The sequence below is a fragment of the Anopheles gambiae genome, chromosome 2 (assembly GCF_943734735.2).
Source record: "Anopheles gambiae chromosome 2, idAnoGambNW_F1_1, whole genome shotgun sequence".
NCBI lineage: Eukaryota > Metazoa > Arthropoda > Insecta > Diptera > Culicidae > Anopheles > Anopheles gambiae.
In genome coordinates this window covers 38,505,284-38,526,564 of record NC_064601.1, presented here as the reverse complement: position 1 = coordinate 38,526,564, position 21,281 = coordinate 38,505,284, and the positions used below count along the sequence as shown (strand labels likewise).

The 21,281-nt window shown below is 51.6% G+C and overlaps 4 protein-coding genes across 4 annotated transcripts; 2 read left to right on the top strand and 2 right to left on the bottom strand.

Annotated features, from left to right (window-relative positions):
• Positions 1–131: 131 nt before the first annotated feature.
• Positions 132–4,356, top strand: LOC1274182 (uncharacterized). The gene is made up of 5 exons (XM_061652919.1): positions 132–442; positions 778–941; positions 1,016–2,599; positions 2,668–3,137; positions 3,210–4,356. The coding sequence occupies exons 1-5, from the start codon at positions 278–280 to the stop codon at positions 3,809–3,811; spliced, it is 2,985 nt and encodes a 994-aa protein (XP_061508903.1). The 5' UTR covers positions 132–277; the 3' UTR covers positions 3,812–4,356.
• A 108-nt stretch (positions 4,357–4,464) lies between these two features.
• On the top strand, positions 4,465–13,565 carry LOC1274180 (uncharacterized). The gene is made up of 5 exons (XM_313264.6): positions 4,465–7,138; positions 7,643–7,762; positions 7,866–7,946; positions 12,159–12,298; positions 12,400–13,565. Exons 1-5 carry the CDS (start codon positions 5,474–5,476, stop codon positions 12,617–12,619), a joined length of 2,226 nt encoding a protein of 741 aa, XP_313264.6. The 5' UTR covers positions 4,465–5,473; the 3' UTR covers positions 12,620–13,565.
• A 165-nt stretch (positions 13,566–13,730) lies between these two features.
• On the bottom strand, positions 13,731–15,652 carry LOC1274179 (cytochrome P450 9b2). The gene is made up of 3 exons (XM_313263.6): positions 15,560–15,652; positions 15,193–15,470; positions 13,731–15,119 (listed from the first exon to the last, which is right to left on the bottom strand). The coding sequence occupies exons 2-3, from the start codon at positions 15,411–15,413 to the stop codon at positions 13,817–13,819; spliced, it is 1,524 nt and encodes a 507-aa protein (XP_313263.6). The 5' UTR covers positions 15,414–15,470; positions 15,560–15,652; the 3' UTR covers positions 13,731–13,816.
• Positions 15,653–15,803: 151 nt separating this feature from the next.
• Positions 15,804–20,984, bottom strand: LOC11175584 (uncharacterized). Its single transcript, XM_061652918.1, has 4 exons — positions 20,893–20,984; positions 18,935–20,807; positions 18,659–18,845; positions 15,804–18,558 (listed from the first exon to the last, which is right to left on the bottom strand). The coding sequence occupies exons 2-4, from the start codon at positions 19,500–19,502 to the stop codon at positions 15,927–15,929; spliced, it is 3,387 nt and encodes a 1,128-aa protein (XP_061508902.1). The 5' UTR covers positions 19,503–20,807; positions 20,893–20,984; the 3' UTR covers positions 15,804–15,926.
• Positions 20,985–21,281: the final 297 nt, after the last annotated feature.

Here is a 21,281-nt window from a genome sequence, read left to right as displayed (position 1 = left end):
TCATTTCTTTCCCACCGCAAAACCAACGCTTTCTTCGCATTCTACAGTTTCTAGCCCGATGTGGGTTATCTACTGTCGAGCTTGGGGAAGCGACAGCTGCTGCTGCTGTCAAAAGCGTATTGCAGGTAGCAACCTGGTACAGACGCACACACTTTGCCCGACGATTGGTGGTTTGACAGTCGTCTGTTTTTTTCTCGCCTCTTGCCCAGCCGCGTTCCGGATTCCTGTTTTGTGCGGTTCTTGCGCGAGTACGAATGGAAAAACACACGGAAGAAAAATGGCTGATGCGAAAAGATCAACAATAACGATGAACAATAGCAGCAGCGGCGGCGGCAGCGGCAGCAGCAGTAGCAACAGTGGAAGCACCAGCAAATCTCGCAAATCCAAAACCGATCTGATACGCAGCATCGTCGGGTCCTATCTGAAAGCGCGCAACTACAGTGTAAGTCAGCAACGCCAGGAGTGTTGCGGTATTTCGTCCGCGCCCTGCCCGTGCAAACCTGTTTGCGGGGCGAACGGAACATCTTGGCCGAAGGGAAGCTCGCGATTGGTGCTCGTTCCGTTCCGTGGTGGTAGGGCGGGAAGAGAGTGTGTGTGTGAGAGAGAGAGAGAGGCGTACTGAAACCACCGTATATAAGCCTAACCCCAAAAACCCGAGGCCGCTGACCGCTAAAAAATCCCGCGACGCTTGGCGCACCGTACCTGGCGGCGTATTCTTCGCGGGAAGATCATGCCGTCGATACTTTACTAACCGATTTCTTGCCCTTCCGTTGCCAGGTTACCGATCGTTACCGCAAGTCGGATCTGATTCTCACGCAATCAACCGAGCAAATCGTGATGAACACTGCCATCAAAAACGACACATCGATGGTGAACAGTTTTCTGTACTCCAACATCTGCCTAAACACAAACCTAACGCAGGTTGATCAACATTTTGCCAAGTAGGTGTAACCGATGCCGCTTCCAGGGCCCACCGTGATTACCACCGTTGTTTATCTCTTCCCCTCGCTCACAGATTCGCAAAGTTTGTACGAAACCAGCCGGACCCGATTCGCTCGGAGCTGAATGAGATTATCCCACCGCTGCTCTGCCATCTGTACATCGAGATGTTGAAGGGACGCGACTGGCGGCCGGCAGCCGAGTTCCTGCGCAAGCATGCACCGCTGGTGGGCAAAGTGGAACCGTCCGCCGGGCCGCCCGGTTCGTCGCCATTGCTCCTGCTGAATCAGCAGAAAATAAACGGCACCATCGACAGTGCACCGCTAGGAGCGGAGATGGGTCCGTTCGGGCCCGCCGCAGCAGCTGTCCACAGTTCCGCCATCGTTTTCGGGCCGGGGCGGTCGACCGACTCGACACGCGTAGAAACGTACCGAAGGTTGATCCAGAAGCTCTCGCAAATCACCCGGTTTCAGGACTGCGAAAGCGAGCCCCTGTTCGTGCAGTTTCGTTCCTGCCAGACGCAGCTACGGCTCCGTTCCGCGTCCATCGCTGCCATGCGCCAGTATTTGGCGAAATACGGCCACTCTCTCATTCTGCAGACGTTGCGCACGTGGTTCTGCTTCGACACGGCGGATGACAAGAACTTTGTGGACTACCGGCCCGACATGACGAGTGCCGTCGTACAGGCGGGCTCGATCGAGCGGTCGGCGCCCCGTTCCAGCTCCTCCAATGGTCAGCTGAACGGCACCAGCGTACCGATGGAGGTGGACGAGGGTGCGACACCTGCCCAGCTGCGTCCAGCCGTGGAGCCGGAGTACGATTTTACTGAGCATACGGAGCGTGAAAACGAACGCTACCTATTGCTGAATGGTTTTAATGCACGTTACTTGCGGTACAAAATGCTCGACGCAGAAAACGGAGTGCCCGCCAACGATCGCCTCGGCGGCACGACACTGCTCGGCGAGGACGACGATGAGGATGAGTACGACAGCTGTATGAAAGACACACAGGCGGCGGAGAGCGGGATTGCGGAACAGCAGCAGCAGCAGCAGCAGCAGCAAGATGGCTCGGTCACCGGCGGCGTTGAGATGGACGGAATGTTCCCGCGAATGAGCAGCCAGGAACGGTTGCGACGGTTAAAGGAAAGTGCGGAAAGGCTGTCCATCTACCAGCGACCGCTGTGCGTGTACAGCCTGGAGAACGTGGGCCATCAGCTGACGAGCGTGGCGATCGATCCCGGCTGCTGCCATGTGGCGAGCGGCTTCGAAGACTCCACCATTATGCTCTGGTCCACCAACCGCAGCACCCAGATGGGCCGGAAACCGTACGCTAGCTGGCGCGACCGGCAGTGCTGCTGGAATGTGACTTCCTGTGATAGTAGGTTTAGTGAATCGGATGAATCCGACGACGAGTACGGGGACGATGGTGCCGATGGTGCGGGCAGGGGCGACGACCACCGTCCGGAGCATCGGATAGCGGGAGAGGATAGACACCGGGACGGGACGTCGCTGCTGGACGACGGCATCGACAGTATGTTCGATCTGAAGACGCGCAAGGACATCGAGCGTATGAATAAGCTGCTGCCACCGCACAAACGCCGGCTCACGAAACGGGAACGATGGAAGCAATTTCTCGACCACCGTTGCTTGGAAAACACATTGTACGTTTGTATTTGCCTCCCCTCAAGCAGTGGATCTATAATTTTCCTTTCTTTTTGACCCGATGCAGCTCGGAAACCGGTGGACTGTGCTTGCGCGGGCACGGCAACGCGGTGACGGATCTGCTGTTCTCCGACCACAGCCCACTGCTGGTAAGCGTGGCGCGGGACTGCACCATGCGCGCCTGGACGGGCAGCGATTACACGTGCCGGGCGATATACCGCGGCCACAACCATCCGATCTGGTGTGTGGCGGAAAGTCCCACCGGGCTGTACCTGGCGACCGGGTCGCGTGACACGACGGCCCGCCTGTGGTCTACCGATCGGCGCTTCCCGCTGCAGATGTACGTCGGCCACACGCAGGACGTCGACGCGGTAGCATTCCACCCGAACGGGAACTATCTGGCCACCGGTTCGACCGACCTGTCCGTGCGGCTGTGGTGCGTCACCAGCGGGAAGCTGCTCCGCATCTTTACCGACTGTCGGCAACCGGTGCAGCGGATATGCTTCAGTCCTGATGGGAAATATCTAGCGGCCGGAGGTAAGCAAACCCAAATCGCCATTCCTTTGTCTTACTCTTGACTTATCTGTCGCTTTCTGATTTTTGCTGCAGGGGAAGAGAATCGTGTGCGCATCTTCGATCTGACTGCCGGTTCGCAGCTAACCGAGCTGAAGGATCACACAGCGGCCATTACTTGCATCACGTGGAGCACCGACAGTACGCATTTCGTTTCCTCGTGCGCGGACGGAACGATACGGATCTGGGATGCTAAGCGGATGTTGCTTCCGTCCTCCTCCTCGTCGTCCCCTTCGTCGGGTGGTTCTTCCACTACCACTTCCACCAGCAGCAGCAGCAGCAGCAGCAGCACGTCAGTGTTGATGGGCCAAACGCCACTAGCGTCCACGACTGGACGGAGCAACAATGCCGCCACGCTTAACAATGGCACCTCCAATCCAAAGATGAACATCACAGCCAACATCCCACAGCAGGCGGCGGCAGCGGCAGCAGCGTTCGGTGCTGCTGGAGGTGGTAGAAGTGGTACAGGACATCATCAGGGCGATACGGCAGCAGCTTCCGGGCTGCCACCGGTGGCGGGCACGGGGGCCGCCAGTAGCAATAATCTCCTGCTCGCATACTCAACTGGTTGTCGGCGAATTTATCGACTGCACTACAATAAGCTTAGCGGTGGATTAGCGTGTTTAGGTAGTAGTTAATGAAAGCAGGTGAAAGTGAGCGAGGGAAAGAGGCAGAGAGAGAGAGAGAGAGAGAGAGAGAGAGAGAGAGAGAGAGAGAGAGAGAGAGAGAGAGAGAGAGAGAGAGATAAAGGGAGAGAGAAAGCAAACCTGGAATAAGTATTATTTATTTGAAACTCAGTCCTCCAGTAAGCAGCAGATGCAGACACACGCTCGTGGAATGTGAATAGTAGCGGTAGCGGTAAAAGTAGAAGTAGCAGTAGTAGTAATCGGTCTGTCTGCTAAGATTATGGATTATGAGTGTAGAAAATGACAAAATCCGGTGCATTGTTCAGAGTGAGCAGCTGAAGCGCGTGTGTGTGTTTGTGTACCCCGCAAGAAAAAGATTCGTTCTCGCCTACTGCACCACCACCACACCGCCGCACAAAACACGCGCTGTTTCGTGGGCCCCTTCTCATAATGCTTCTTAAAGGGCAAAGAGGTGGGAGAAAATTAATTGCAAACAATAAAAAAAAAAACAAGTGTAGGCAGGTAAGGAAAGGGCTCGTCAACATGTCCAAACAAAATGTGCGTAGTGTGACTTTTCCTTCCCGACACAGCCGAAACCCTGCTTGCGCACAGTCGGAAACAGTGCCGTGCGAACCCTGCACTAGCGCGCTGCAGAGCAGCACACGCTACACGCACACACATGCAGCGAACGATTTTACAGCGCTTTCCTGCACGCTCGGTTACGCGGTGTCGGTCGGGGTCTGCTGGTGTTGCTGCTAGCGCTCTTTGCTGCTGCGAATCGCGAGCCCGCTGTCGGTGTCGGGTTTGGGAAATAAGTTCAAGTGCAGCACACCGTCCTTTCGCATTGCACGCAAAATTGTGCGGAACACCCGTACGCCACGGCACGGGGAAGTCTTTTGCCATTGTCGCCCAGTGTGCCAGTGTGTGTTAGTGCTACGGGCGGACGGAGCTAGATTAGCGGAGAAGATGAAAGTAATCGAGGAAAAACAGTGCCGCCTGCGGTTGTGCGACGACAATTTGATCCCATAACAGGCTACGGACATTGTCGAAAATGCGAAATGCCTCGTCAGCCATGGTGGTAAGCATCAGCAGCAGCATCAGCAGCAGCAGCAGCAGCCGGTAGGAGCAAAGTGACGGCCAACAGCAGTAAAGTGTACCTCACGGTGTACACACACGCAAGGTCGTTGTCGGTCAAGTTGTGAAATTCCCTTCCATTTCTGGCCAGCAAGTTGGCACACGGCGGAGAAAGTGAAAAGTGCGGCAGTAAAGAGAGTGTGTATCCGTGTGTGCGTGTGATTATCGGGTGCAGTAGTGCAACAGAGCGATAGGGCTGAGAGGAAGGGTAGGGGGCGGGAAGGGCATATTGGAAATGTCAAACAAGGCCACACTGCCTGCTTGGATAATCAAAACAATTGCAGGCAAATTCACCAACAACACCAGCAGCTGCCCGTTACCACAGGCAGCTTTCCTCGCGGTGTGTCAGTTTCACTGAGTAAAAGCCATACAAAACAAATATCGATCCAGGAGTGTTGTTTCTCGGTGGTGTACAGCAGAGAAGCATGCGAATGTAGTGTTGCTGTGCGTGTTGTTTTCTAGTAGCAAAACCCCCATTTCATCTGCCCCCGTGTGTAGTGTGTGAGTGTGTGTTTGTTTTCGTGCGGGGCCTATGTGGTCATGGATGGTGGGTATCCGGGTGCGTTGCAGCAGGGCGGCAGGCCAACGGCAGCAGCAGCAGCAGCACCGACGACTGCGACGGCCGCAACTGCCATGAGCGATCGCTTCGTGCAATATTTGCAGCCCAACCTGCCGCAAAGCGCTCCGACGAGCATGGTCGTACAGCAGCATCGCCACTTTCAGCACCAGTGCCGGATATGTGGGGTGAGCGAGGGGCTGCGGCGGTGCAGCCGCTGCCAGATTGCGTACTACTGCTCCGTCGACCATCAGCGGGTCGACTGGAAGGTGCACAAGCTGGAATGCCGTTCGATCCATCAGCCCCAGCAACCGTTCGGGATAGTGTGCCCCAGTGCTGGCCAGCAGCAACCGACGCCAGGCCAGCCCGGGAATGTTGTAATGCCAACCGCAGGCACCGCCACCGTGCCGATGAGTGAGGGCAGCTTTTGTGTACGTGCAGAAATGCTAGGTCCGAACGGCAGCACCAATACCACCACGATCGGCGGTGGATTCGTGCCACAAGCGCCGAATGTAAACATCGCCTCGCAACCTTCACTACCACAGTCACAGGCTGGCCAGAATGTGGTGACTGCTGCTGCTGCTGCTGCCACTGTTATCGCACCCTCCGCCACTACTCCGCCAGCGCAAACAATAGCATCAACCGTCGTTGGCCCTGCGTTCGGCGGAGGGAGGGGACTGTTGTTGCCTGCCGCGGCAACATCGGCAGCGACGTGCGCGCGTACGCAGCAGTCGACGATTGCGTCCGATGGCAGCGACAGTGGCGACGAGTTTCTGAACGAGCTCGCAGTTTCCAAGCTATTCCCGATCGATGCACTCGCGTCCGCGGAGGAGCTCGCCGATCTCGACCAGCTCGATGTGGACCACATACTGAACGAGAACAATTTTCTCAACAACATCAACAATCTGAACGTGTTTGACGGTACCGAGCAGCAGCCAGAACCATTGATTCAGCCCGAGTTTGCGGCCACAGACAGCGTGAATCAGAACTTTAGTGGCGGTGGGGACGCGTTCCTGAACAACAATAACAATTTTGTGAACAGTTCCGTGTTACTAGTGGGTACTGGCGGTGGTGGGCAGGGCCACGAACAGTTAGGCAACCGATACGGCGAAGAAACAGCAGCAACGATGCAGCTAGCACAGTCGGGTAGTGTGATGTTGCTACAGCAACCGCAGCATCCGCCACAGCAGAAACAGAACCATCTTGAACAGCAACGCACAGCGAAGGCACAGCAGCAGCAGCAGCAGCAACAACAGCAGTTGGCCGCGTTGTTCCGACAAGCCAGTGGTGCGGTGGACGGTAGCCCGGTTCTAGCGAAAGTGGATGTGACGAACAGTGATGCAGCTAGTGCGCTGCTGTTGGGCGGCAAGCAGGACAATCGAAAGGGACGGACCGTGCAGGCGAACGGGGCACCGGGAGCAAATGTAACGCTGGGCATACCGACGGGTGTGAGCGGGCCAGTGAGTGCGGGCGTACTAGAGCCTTGTCCGTTCGATTTCGACAGTGACAGTTTGGACGAAGCGTGCCGGAGCTTGATCCGTGATATGAACGAGTACGGTGTCTGTGTGCTGGACAATTTCCTTGGCCAGGAGCGGGGCCAGCAAGTGCTGGACGAGGTGACCGGAATGTATTCCTCTGGAGTGTTTCGGGTAAGCAGAACGACGCAGCCGTTATAGCAACGACGTACAAAGTGTTTCTTCTAGTGTAGCACCATTTTTATGATTAGTTTAAACGGACTTTTGATGTATTAAGTACACATTAAAGGCAAAAAAGGCCATTTCTTGTTTCGTTTGCTTTTGCCAACCACATACGTTCGAATGCCTCCTCTGTTTGCTTCAACCTTATCACACACCCTTTTTTGCAATCTGATTTGGCTTTGGATTATTTTTGCAACATATGGCATAGCCGAAGGATAAATATGTCTCTGTGCTGTGCTTTCTTATCTTATCATCAATTTCATGCTGCTTCGCCGAAGCGCAGTTTCTTTTCCTTTCATACGACGGTGCTATGTGCAAAAGCAGGGCGACGGAGTAGGCTGGCAGGGCACGTACCCTATATTCGACAGTAGAATTACAGTTGTCCCACAAGCTTCGTTTTCAGCCCCTTCAGCTAGTCGTATTCAAACCCTATAATCTTGTTTCTTACTTTTACAGGACGGCCAGCTAGTGTCGAACCGAGGCGCTAACAATTTACGCCATATACGAGGAGACAAAATCACGTGGATAGGCGGCAAGGAACCGGGATGCAGCAGTATCGGCTACCTTATCAATTGTGTAAGTGTATGCACCGTCGGCAAGCCGCTTCAAAAGCGATGTGTATGTGTCCCTAGCCTACAAATGCGTTAACCAACAACCCAACTTATGTTTCTTCTGCCAGGTGGATGCAGTGATTACCAACTGCAAACGGATGGAGAACAACGGCAAACTCGGCCGGTACAACATCAAAGAGCGAACAAAGGTACGTTTTGCTAGTTGTAAAGTAATGCGATTAGTACGCAAATGTGGAATTGATTTGATTGTGAAGAAGAAAAACACACACACTCTCACTCACACACGTGTACACACGGAGCACACGCATTTCCGAGCACGTGCAGCCGAACACGCACCGGAACAGCGTTGGTTGGTTTGGTGCGACAAAACTTCCCCAAATTTTGAATGTCGTGCAACAGCATTGTACCGGGAGATGCGTACGTGAGCTCGCACGTGCACACGAAGCAACGCGTCGGCTGTGTGTGTGTGTTTTTTTACCCTTGTCTTACCCGCTCGCGCTATCTCGCTCGCCTTTCTACACCCTCCAAATAACCTCACGGGTGGCAGTAGCCAGTTCAGCCCTAGCCCTAGACCCGCCAGTTCGTTGGCCCAGGTTATGGTACCGACTGTTGGTTTCTCATCTCTTTGCCTTGGCTTTTTTCCCTGTTTCGCTTCGCTTTCGGGCACCGGGATTAACGTCCGTTTCGGTCGCTCTGCAGGTTCAGGGACTACTTGGAGCCCAAGTGGCCTACGTGCCCTTTTTGCAATGTCGAGCGAGCCATTCTGTCTACCTCGGCACAGCCTCCTCTTCGGTGGGTTGAGTTCAGCGCGTGCGTTTGGTTCTGGAGCGGGCTTCTTATTGCTCTCTCGCTCGCTCTCAAACTCTCTTTCTTAGCTTATTGATATTATCGAACCGATCTGTTTGCATTTCCTTTTCCGCCTTCCTGTTTTTTCCATTCTTTCATTCCACAACGCCCTCTCCCCTGTACCGAGCAATGTCAATGAAAGACCTTGGAGTATCATCCGTTACCGCGAAATGTAAACTTTAACGGCTGGTTCGTTCTGATCGGGTGGCAAATGCGTATGACCGAATGGTCACGTACATCCCAAACCGGCAATTGGACATTAACCGCATTCAGGGCCATTCATCAGCGCGCCAAGGCTACACTTTCACACCTCATTTACCCAGGGCTGGGCGGCTGTGGGGAAGGGGGAGGGGGGGAGTGACACAATCGAATGCAGCCCATGACAGTCTTATCTTTTGCCACGCTTATTCCAGAATTGTGTCGGTTGTGTGTTTGCGATAGAGCCTTTTTGCGTGATAATAATTTAACCATCCACCACCATAACCATCAGCCGTTTTGACGGCCACCCCAACTTGTCAACTTGTTTGCTTAGCAAACAGCATTTCAAAGTTCCTCGAATCCACGAGTCGTAGAATCATCATAGGTGTAGTGTTCTCTTAGCCCCCTTCGGTCATTCTCTGGTGTGTATGCTCATGGGGACAGCTGTGTTCATTCATCTGCTGTCCAGTGACTTGCGCAAACTTTTAATCGTATTTATTCAAATCATTTACACTGACTCGATTCGCCAGTGAATTATCAGTGCAGTATGTGGGATCAGTTTCATGGAAATGGTATCTGCCCTTCTAGCACTTCTTCCGAAATTCCTTCTCCCACAACACCCCCACCGACTCGCCACATCCGGTCTATTTGATTGGTGCAATGAAATCATCTTTTAAAAGCAAACGGCGCGATAGATAAACTTATTTGTTTTATTGTTTGTTTTGAATGGTGCAATCTTCAATCTTCAATCGCAGCTTCATAATCCCGATCGCGGGAGACAATTTCCCACAATCACTGAAACGTGATTGATGACACACCATACGCAGAGAGACAGAGAGAAACCCACACACGGGGTTGGGGTGGGATGTAGTATCAAAAAACCACCAAAAACCATCTAAAAAAAAAACCACAACCGTCCCGAAAAATAAATCTCGATTAAATGGTTTCTGCGTTTATCGATGCATGGGTTCTCCCTCCGTTTTTTTTGAGGAGGTTGATCCGATTGCGAATGGTCTTTGGTGGGATGGTGGCGTCTTTGTGGTGTTAGGAGAAGGATGGTAGTGATTTGACAGAAAAAATCCATTGCATTCCTTCCTTGAATGGGACGGGGGACGTGTACGGACGATAAGGTCGCCTGGGGTCACCTTTCATTCTTCGATATCGGAATCGGGAATTTGTGTAGGGATTAGTAAGCATTAGAGACTTAGACTCGGAGTTAGATGCCACGCTTTCATAGCATTCATTAGTCCCCGCGTTGTAAGTCTGTAGTCCGTGTAGAATGCTCCTCAAGGACGTTTGTTTTTCTACACGGATTGGCAAACTAAGAGTAGAGTAGAGTTGGTATTTGCGTTAGTGGTGGGTCATTATAGTTTAAATTCTTTATTAAATTATGTTTAAAACATCCTTCGCACACGGATTCAAACAAATCCTTCGCATAACAAATCAGCCTGTTTCTCTAACTCGATTTAAACCGTTGAAGTGATTTTCAAAAATGATATTAAATGGTAATTTCCTTTGGTGTTTGTTACATGGTTTTCCATGGGTACTCATAGTTGTGGGACACTTCCTAGACTCTTTCTTATTGGAAGTGTACTTCATATGTTGGAAATTGGACTCTATGGCATCCTTTTTGGACAGGCTCGTTGAAAATTCGTATTAGATTTGCCAACATGGATTCTAGAGAGTCCAGTTCCCATTACGATAAGTTCATTTCTTATAAGATATAGTCAATAAAGTGTCCCACAGCTATGAGAACTCCTGGAAAACCCTGTAAACAGTTTGCCAGGGCTTAAGCTAACAACGAAATTTAATTACTGTCTCTCTAGCCTTTTTTGTCGCTTAGCAGACTTTCGTACGATCCTTTTTTTGTACAGTTTCTACTGGATTACTGATAGAAAAGGGGTTTTTTTATAACGTATTTAATTGCCGATGCAAGGGTTTCCATTCCACCCATTGGTAACGAATCGGATAAGGCTTTTGTATGTACTATCACCTTTATCATCATTATTATCATCATTATCGTCGGGTCAACAAAACATTTCCGGTGAGATACGAATTTTTAAAAGTCTTGTTTTATTTTTGTTATTAAACAGTTGTTTCAATGCATTTCTATGCAGGTGATTGACACGAGTTGCGACCAACACTTATCATCATGTGAATCATCTGGTCGGCAAAAAAAGGGACGCACCCCATTCAAAGGGATGAACATTTCTAGGGGAAAAAACGAAACACTTTTAAGCTGCACGCCGTATCCTGGCTCTTTTATCGCTCAATCTTGACGATTGAGGCGCAGTTTGTACTAGTTTGATAGTAAGACGGTAGAGCTTTGCACCGGATTTCCTTTTATTATCGTCGTCTTAGCTACGGTTGGGCCCGCTAATGCTCACTGCCAACCTGATTGTTTACGTTCTACGGCTGTACGGCCAGCACACCGCCACTTGCAATTAATCAGCGCCTGCTGCGATCGGCTTTCTATCTTTTGTGCAATCCTTTCTTTCTTTTGTGCGCTCGTTTTTTTTGTTTTCTTCTTGCGCTCTACTCACTCGTATAATGACGCGTTCTGTCCCTGCTTCGCGGTAACTGATAATGGCCCGGTGGTGTACGCAGGTGCAACCGACACTAAACGCGCACAAATACCATGCTACGAACGAACGCGCCCGTGCGCGCGCGCGCACACACATTTCCACCCCTATGGAGGTCGCCATTAAGAAGAGGCGAGAAGAGGGTAGACAGTGTGGATATTTGCGCAACGCGTGCGCAAAGCTTCGGCGCACCTTGTTGACCAGGGAGCAGAGCCGTCCCGAGTTTGTCACGTACGCCAATCCGGGGATATTATGATGGGTAGTCGGAATTTCGGACCGAAGTGGTGGCAAACGGCGCCTGGGTGTGGAGACGCATTTGATGCAAACTTTTTTCATGTTTTGTTTGTCGAAAGATTTGATTAAAAAATAAATCACTCGCCCACCATTACTTGAACTTTTTTTGGGGAAAATGCAAATTATGCAAAAATGGCACGGCATAATTACAACTATCGTAACTCAACAACAGCTCAAGTTGGATTGCAATGGGCGTATGAAATTGTATGCCTTTTAGTTATTAAAATTTAGTAAATTCCCTGTTCTGATTGAAGGTTTTGCGGGCAGGAATTTGGCACCGTTGATAGCACCACCAAACGAGGACGAGATAACGGCTTATCGAACGATATGCGTTCGAGTGCGACAAGGATTAATATGGTGCGATGAATAATTGCATTCCTGACGCGTTAGAAAGAAAAATCGGAATTTAGTTAAATAAAAGGTACATTACATCGCATGGAATGCACTAAAATGTATCCTTTCTCCTTTCTTTGACTATAGGCCATGGTAGCGTGTTATCCTGGTTCCGGTTCGCACTACGTGAAGCACGTCGACAATCCCAACCGTGACGGGCGCTGCATTACCGCCATCTACTATCTCAATCTCGACTGGGACGTGCGGAAAAGTGGCGGTCTGTTAAGGTAATACTATACGCCGCGTTTCGTTTGTTCATCGTCCATCCAACACACTCGTGTATGTGTCTAACTGTCCATTTTGGTTTGCTTGTTTGTTTGTTTTGTAGGATTTTCCCCGAGGGATGCAACGATCGGGTGGCTGACATCGAGCCCATCTTTGATCGCATTCTGTTCTTCTGGTCCGACCGGCGGAACCCGCACGAGGTGCAGCCGGCCCACCGCACCCGGTACGCCATCACGCTCTGGTATCTCGATGCGGAGGAGCGCGAGTCGGCCCGGTTGCGCTACCAGCGGGACTGCGAGAATCGCTTTAACAGCAAGGCCTAGTCGGAGTCGGGTCTCGGGTCGAAAGAGGAGCGAGAGCACACGCGCAAACGGTGGTGGAAGGGGGAAAGAGCGACCAGCCAGACCAGACAGATAGACAGGGACAGGAGGATCGGTCGTTTGTGGTTTACTGGATCCGTTCCCGGTGATGCGCGGGTGCTCTCGCGTTCGTACCAAATCGAATAATTTATTAGCAAAAAGCAAAACCTTGTTATCCAAATGTGATATAACTATACGTGTGGGTGTGTATGTGTGTGTGTGTGTGTGTGTGCATGAGGTTTAGTGGACAGGACTTACGTACAGTGTTTTACGTACTTGCACACATTGTGCGTTAAAATACAATGAGAGCAGTATGCATTAGAATGGTAGAGAAAGTAAGTAAGATAAAGCAACGACCGCGCAGCCTAGGCCAAGGAGAGGAGGTGAATATGTTTTGCAAACGTATTTGCAGTGTAAATAGCAGCAGATGGGCAAATGTACAGGAGCACTAAACACTGAGAGAGAATGAGAGGACATCTTTTCGATGTGCAGCGGGATGTCAGTGATGATCGGATATTGGTTTACGGCAAACGGTTGATCGGTTTCATTAGCTAGCAAAATTGTTTAAATGTTTTTTCCCCGCGGGTACTTTTTACGTGCTTGGCGCAGGGCAACGAAAAGAAGAACGAAAACAAACAGGAGTAATTGGCGGAATTTGGCTGCTACACTGTAGAAAAGGTTTGTTTGTATTGTACTTGTACTAATGCATAAGGAATGGGGTGAAAGGAGCATCATACATCTTGTACGAATGAACGGGAACGGGAAATAGTGGGAAACAGAAACAAATACACACAAACACACACACACTCCCACATACCCACATACACATAAGTCCCTGACCGAAGAGTAAGAAGAACGTTTGTGAAGTAATTTGTATCTGCTACACAATATTAGATAGCTTGCAAAACTATAGTTTGTTGTGTTTCTTTAATTAAAACATTAACTTTTTGTGCGATACTACTGTGTGTGTGCATCCCCATTTGATTGTTGGTCTAAGTAGTGATGCGTTACTATGGCAACGCAAATATTATAAAGCTGCTGTCATCGTGGCGGACTAGAATCAACACACAATATGGACACTTCTTGTACGTTACATTCTATTTGGCAATGGGTTAAAACATATTCGTAAATACTGTCAGTGCTCGGCAGTGGAAGGATCGTTTACAGCCGCGGCTCCAGCCGTATCCAGAAACCGTCGCGTGCTTCTAGCGACGAGGCAGACTCGATCAGTTGCAGCGGTTCCGGCGTACGCTCTCCGGGCTGTAGCTTGAACCGTTGCAGCAGTGCCACCAGTGTCGCCTTTACCATCAGCTTCACAAACTCCTGGCCCAGGCAGCCGCGCCCAATGCCGAACGGAATGAACGTGCTCGGCTGGGCAGCATTGATTACGTCCTTCCCCACGAACCGCTCCGGGCTGAAGCGTTCCGGCTCGGGGAAGTAATCGCCGCTTCGATGCAGTGCCCAAACCGACACGTAGAGTTTATCACCCACCTTCAGCGGAATTGCCGCCCGGTCCCCATTCTCGGTGGCCGGAATGGTGAATGGTTTGGTGCATTCTCGAACCAGCAGTGGATGGGACGGCCACTTGCGCAGCGTTTCCAGCACGATCGCTTCGAGGTAGGGAAGCGTACGGATGCTTTCAAACGGTAGCACACCGGTGGCGCTTCCGGTGGTCAGCCCATTGTGGTGCATTTCCTCGTACAGCTTCCGCTGGACGTCCGGGTTTTGGGCCAGCTCGTAGACAGCAAAGGACAGCAGGTTCAGTGTCGGTTCGAATCCCTTGGTGAAAAACATGGCACACTGCGCGGAAAGCTGTTCGTCGGTTAGCTGCTCGGATGGTTTCATCTTTCCATTCGCCTGACGTAGGTAGCGCGCCACGGAATGGAGGCTGGGTGTCGAAGCTGCCGCACGGTATTGTTTAACTAGATAATCCATCTCCTCTCGGTCGGTAAACTGTACGCCCACGGTGCGCATAAACCCGGGCATCAGGTAGAATGCCATCGTTTTGATCACCTGCACCGGATTTGTCCCGTACGCCATCCCGCTCGCCACGGCACAGAACCGATCCGTATCGTCCTCGAATGTGTTGAGCTCCTTGCCGAAAGCGATACCGGCAAACAGGTTGAGCGTGTGCTTCACGAAAATGGCCTTCAATTCCAGCTCAAGCTCCACACGTGACGCAATGAAATCGACCAACGCTGCGCAACACCTGCGCGTAGTCACATCCATCGAGCAGGGAACTTTCGGGGTGCGGAAAATGGGCGAAAGAAAGGAGGCCATCTTGGTGGTCTTTTCCGCACCCTTGACGAGATGCAGCTGGCAGCCGAGGAAGCGATCCTTCTCTTCGTCCAGAAAGTAGCCATGGCTTTCAAAATGACTCATGTTCGGCTGCAGCAGCTGACGTATTAGGGCCGGATCGCGCACATACAATGCCGGCGTCATGTAGTTGAAGAAACCGAACAATCTGCAAATGTTTCGTTGTGAGTCAATGTGAAGGGCAGTGTTCCTGAGATGACTAACGACCTAAGCTGACTTACCCATGATTAGAAAACTTGCGATAGAACTGTTCCAGCTTTTCCATTGTCGTTAGCTTGCCGCTAAGCACATCGTCCAGGTTGCCGTACAGGAAGTGTGGCCTTTCGAACGGAACGCGCAACAGTCGGAAGTACGAACGATGGCGGGTCAACAGCTTGTAGGTGAAGAATCCGAGCAGCGTTACAAGGATGAAAGTAAACCAGTACAGATCTTCCTGATTCATCGTGTCCTTGGGGTTGGGCTAGCGATCGCGTAGCCTGGTGAATGTTACATAGAACTCCTATTCAAGCAAAGGAAGGCTATAAATCAATTGGAATGCTATTTGTAACAAAATTGCATTGATAAGACTCAGAAAAAGCAGCCACTCACTGAGAAATGGAAAGGAAAACGGTCTTTGCGGTCAGCTGATGTCCGGCATGGAGATGTCAACGCCGTTTGATGGTAAACACAACAAGGGCAGTGATGCCAGACGAATACTCCCAATTTCAGTACAATTCGAGCAGCCAAACTGCTCGATTTTACGATTGCTGCGCTTTGAAACGACCGTTGCCAGGTAGAATCAAACGACCTCAACTCAATAATTAAAAGCAATTACCAAAATACTACATCATAATTAAGGAAGAAACCACAGGCACTTTATTTCACTAAACTAGTAAACACTATTTTACATACAAACTTACTCGATAGGTGTTACCCACATGCATTTCCCTCGACCCCTCACCTGGCCTATGTTCTTTTACGCGGTCTTTCCAAACCAGCTGGAAAACAGCTGGTGAAACTCGGTGGACGCTCTTCGCATAAAGTTCACCACCGACCGTAGCATGAACGCGCCCGGCTTTCCCTCATCGCTGTCCTGCTCGTGCTCTGGTTGCTGCGATTCTTGCGACGTCTGCACACCGCCAGCATGTTCCGCCAGCGATTTCGACGGTGCCTTGGGTTGGGCTGCTGCAATGATGTGATTTTCGTACGAATCTTCTTCCGATCGTTCCCGCCGATGAATCATATTCGACCGCTCCCGGGATTCCCAGGATTGTGGGTGCAGCAGGACGTTACGTTTGGAGCGTTTGTGGGACGGCATGCCAGTTCCGGCTCTTTCCGCCACCTCGTCACCATCATGCTCAGCTTCGCCATCGTCGCTCATCTCGCGGGCATTGTTTTCCTCCGCATCCAGCTCTTCGATGGCCTCCAGCAGTAGGTCAAACATTTCGGCAAACTTTTGCTGCAGCTTTGCGTTCGTACGGAAAAAGTCCTCCAACCGCTGCACTTCCTGCGACTCGACCGAAGCCTCTGCGGATGGTTGGAGCGCACGTTTGTAGCGATTGTGCATCAGCTCAGACACTTCGGCGGATGATTCAGGTGACGACTCCAGCGACCAGATCGGATCAAGTTGCGGCACGCTCTGTTGCTCCTCGCTCGTGCGTGGTGCCGGTGTGTAGAGATGGATTTCCTCTTCCGAAGGAGGCATCGTCGTACGATCCGTTACTTGGTCGTGGTTCTCGCCAGAAACAATTGTGGGTTCTTCCTGGGATTTCTCTTGCACAGGCTCTTGCTGTCGTTGGCCCTCTTCCGAATCAAGCCTCACTTCTTCCTTCTTGGCAATAGTAAACTCTTCTCTAGTAGATGCTGCCTCCGGCTGGCCCGGCCTTGCTTCCATAGCATTCACCTCCTCCGACCGTTCCTTTCCAATGGACATGAACCGATCGATGCGCTTTGTTTCCCGCGCTTCCGGATCCTTTGGACCGCGACGCAGCGTACGTCGCCGGCCACAGTCAGACTGCTCCTGACCGCCCTCCAAAGTTCGGCTTCGATCCCAGACCGGAGCAAAGCGATAGAAATCGCGCTGATTCACCGAGATCCTTCGCCGAATTGCCGGTCGATGACGGGCCCCACTCCAGCTCTGCTTTCGCTCTACCATGCCAACTTCAACGGCATCATCATCGTCGTCATCATCATCGGTTGGCACGTATTCGACCTCCCCATCGCCATTGCCTCCCTTGGAGATAACTAGGTGCACATCGCCGAGCGGAAAGTCCGACCGTTGGCCTAGCTCGTCCTGCTCATCGCTGCCGGCGCCAAAGTTCGGTGGCTCATTGACGGCTTCCGCCAGCGAGGATCGTTTCGTTTTGCGGCTTTCCAGCTTCGCCGACATCCGGTTCAACAAACGCTGGTGAATGCGCCGATGTGGATGGGCGGCCGATCGGCGTGCTTTCAGCAAATCGCCACGCTTCGACCGTTCCCGTCGGGCCTCGCGCAACGGGTGCTTCATTTTCTTCAGGTTGCGCATTTCCGAGCGTTTTTCCTTGTTGCGAATCCGCCGCTGCTGCCGCTTGTATGCTTGCGTCTGGCGGGGACCACGCGCTGTCCTTTCCGTCGGCCCAACGGTCGATTGCGCGTCCGCGAGAACCGCCGAGAGGCTTTCCGCAAGACCATCGCTTTGTGACGCATCAGTGAAACGAGCGTGAAATCGTTTCCACTTCTTGTTGGCTTTAATTGTGGGCTTGTCCTGCTCCCCTAGCGAACGTCGCCGGCGTTGCAGCGTGTCGCGAGGCGCATTGGCCAACAGCTCGCCGATGAGTTCTTCGAGCAGCAGATCGGTAGAGGTACGATCGTGCTGAAGCTCCCGGGGAAGCTTTTTACGTTCGGGTAGGGCATCGTTGCGACATTCGCGTACCTGGACGCCGGGTATTACAGCGAACAGGATCGTTTGCGCTGGTACGTAGAAGCTGACACCGTGCGTAAGGGTCGTGACCGCTTTGACCGGTTCTATGCTGGGCGGTGTGGTGGTCGCAGTCGCATCCAGGGGCAGATTGTTCACCATCGGCTGTCCGTCCTGTACGCTCAACAGGAACAGCTCGACCGGAGAGGAAAGGGATCGTGTCAGCAGCTTGATGGTGGCGTTGGTCGCACCCTCCTCCTCACCATTCACCAGCACGAGCGTAAGCGATCCGGTACGATTGCGTGTACAGTAGGCGTACACTGACGTTTGGCCGGGTTTTTCGCCCGCGGGAAGTAGGTTGAAATGGACGGGGAAGACTTTGTGACCGACGGTTTGTTTGTACAGCGCGGAGATTAAATAATGCAACGAATACTGTTGAATATCGTCCCGCTGTAAGGGCTGAAATACCGCACTAATACCACCGCGGGCAGCTTCACCGAGTGTTCGAGCATAGTCGAGGCCTTCTTGGACGCATGATTTGCAGCAAGTAGGAGCAGCGGTAGATTCCGTATCACCAGATGCCTCCACCTCGCTACGATTGTAATCGGCAACTAGATCGAGCCATATCGGAAGACGCTGCTTAGACAGGCCACGAAGATGAATATCCCGCTGCAGAGTGGTGTAGTTCCAGGCCGCACTATCGTACCGTGGTCTATGAGGTAGAAATAGGAAACAAAAGTATTCGATCATTGAGATAAATTAAAAGAAATATCAAAATAGATGAAACAAAACTTCTTTGCACTGGATCTTACCTCGAGATCGTGATGGCATCCACCAGACTGTCCCCGTTGGCATGGAAATACTGAACATCTTCCAGCGGTACCAGCTGTGGATTCAGTTCGGACGCTACAACCGTCCAGTTCTGCTTGGGGAAGGCTTGCAACATCGTGCGGAACGTTCGCAAATCATCCGCATACTTCACGCCGTCCTTAACGAGTCCTGCAATCGCAAGTGTGGACCAAAAAAGACACAATAAACAACATGCACTAATCTTCACGTTTCAAATCCACTCCAGGAAGATCTCTTACCATTTCCCAACTGCCAGCGACATTCGTCGATGCCAAGCGCGCTGGCCGCGGTTAGAATGCGCAGTGCCTTCTTTACGTCCCACTGGCCGCCGTCGGTCGGGTAGTCCAGCACAAACACTGGCAGGATGTTGGCCCGCCGAGCCCAATCGTAGAACGCTTGCCATGCACTTGCACTAATCTGCACCAACTCGACGTCGTCCGGATTGCCGATCACACTCTGCCCGCCGGTTGTTTGCAGATGAAGCTGCGACGAGTCCGCGATCACCTTCAGGAAGGTACCGCCAAGACTCTGCGCCATCAGGAAGCTAGTTTCGGTGATCGGGTTGCCCTGGCCATCGAAGATGTCTTGCGGTTTGGCGGAGAAGCTAATAAACTCGTCCCCCAGCACGTTTGCCAGCCGCCTTGTGTTCACACTGACACCGAGCTGCCGTACCGATTCCGGTGCCGCCGCCGCCGGCGGCACTTCATTGTCACCATCTACTCCACGTACACCGGGAACGAGTAGTAAAATCACCACCACCAGCCACAATCGGGCGAACAGTTTCACCTTACTCTGCACTACCGTCATGCTTACAGCAATCACTTGGCAATCACCTTACGGGTTTGTACGTTCGGATCGGTTCGTTCCCGTGCAGAACGTGCCAGCTTCTGACCGCAACTGTACAGCGGAATTCACGGCGCCACGTTCTTTTGTGCTTTAATTGTGATGGACCACAAGGAACTGGCGGGTGGGATGGGAGGAATGTTGGACGGGGGATAATTTCTCCAGAAGAGCCTTTCCACCCCACCTAACCCGAGACGGAGGCTCTTAGGCGCACGGGCGTATTTGTTGTTATGTTTGTACGGCGTTGCAGTTCTTTCACCATAGCAAGAGAACCGTCGCACCACACTAGACACTGGCTGCTTGTTTTCGGTTAAGGTTAGCACGGGGGCTACACAAACTGCCACCGGAGCATAAAAACGCGAGCCTCAGCGAAAGTAATTAGCTAACGGCACCAAACCCCTTGCTGGAATGCCCGTCCGGGTTTTGTTCGGTTGGATAGTATTGGAGAGTCGAAAGGGCAAGCCATTTCGACGATTCATCAGTAAAACTGTAAAGCTGATAGTTCTGGTTGGTTATGAATGTGGCACACTCAGCAATCCACCATTAAGTGGGACGCTAAAATTTTGGTAACATTTGCGCACTGCTAACAATGCAAAAAGCACGTGTCGCGTTCATCGTGTAACAACAAACTGAATGAAAGGAATTCTCGCTGAGAAATGTTATATTTCTTCTAAAAATACATGTACCCTTTTTAGACCGTGTTAAGCTCTAGAACGGTATGCTTGATTAATGGAGAAAATTTGGTAATCTTACTTGAAATTTGTATCTCTTGAACGAAATGTTCACGAGGAAGCGTCATGGTGTTGGATTATTGCCCCGGGCTGATCTAGGATGCATACGTCGGCTAAACAATCGGTTAGAGCGTCTGTGGAAGCTAATCTCACTATCAGGGCCGCCCTCTTCCCGCCTTCTTCGATTGCGCTCTGACCGTCTTCTCTGGCGACTTCGAGATCGACGTGATCGGCGAGAACTTCTCCTTCGGTCGTTTCTTCGATGCCTGTTTTGAAGTGGTCGTTGTTCGTATGAGCTGCTCGAGAGCATAGGGACTAACACTTCGATAAGCAATATTTCGTCATTATCAAGATGTGCGGCTGCTGTTGAGGTTGCTGCTGTTGGAACATTAATATCCTGATCGAATTCGAACTGATCGTGGTCCTCGTATGGTAAGTCTGCGGCGTCGGTTTCAAAATCTTCCGTGCTTGATGTGCGATGCGGGATGATTTCCGTGCTCTCCACATCCTCAGGAAACTCAAGCCATTGTTCGGGAATCTTTTGGAGAGAGAAAAGAGAGAATAAAAGCGATAATTTATGCACTGTAGAACTTTCGTGGGGTTTTATTTAACTTTAAACTTACCTTTAAGTCCATTGCACATGGGAAGTAGAACGATGCAACAAAAAAACCCGCTTCTCAATTCGTTGGTATCTGAATGCTAAATTACTTCATCAGCCTTCTTTGATTGCATCGCAACGGTATTTGTGGGTATTTAAATGTTCAAGCATGCTGGAGCGTGGTGAGTATGCTAAAGAAAACCGCCACTCGCCACTCGAGCAGTTTATATTAACCACGGCACAAACTGCCCGCTGCGCAAAGCGACGGAAGAACTCATGGAGTTCTGAGAATTTTATCATGCCTTCCTTTTCTCTCCAACGGCAAATTTGTCGAGCAGCTCGTCGAGCTGCCCGTCCCTGGCTCCGCCTCATTCCCCTCGCCTGAGCGCGCTGCCGAAGGTTTGGATGTGTTGG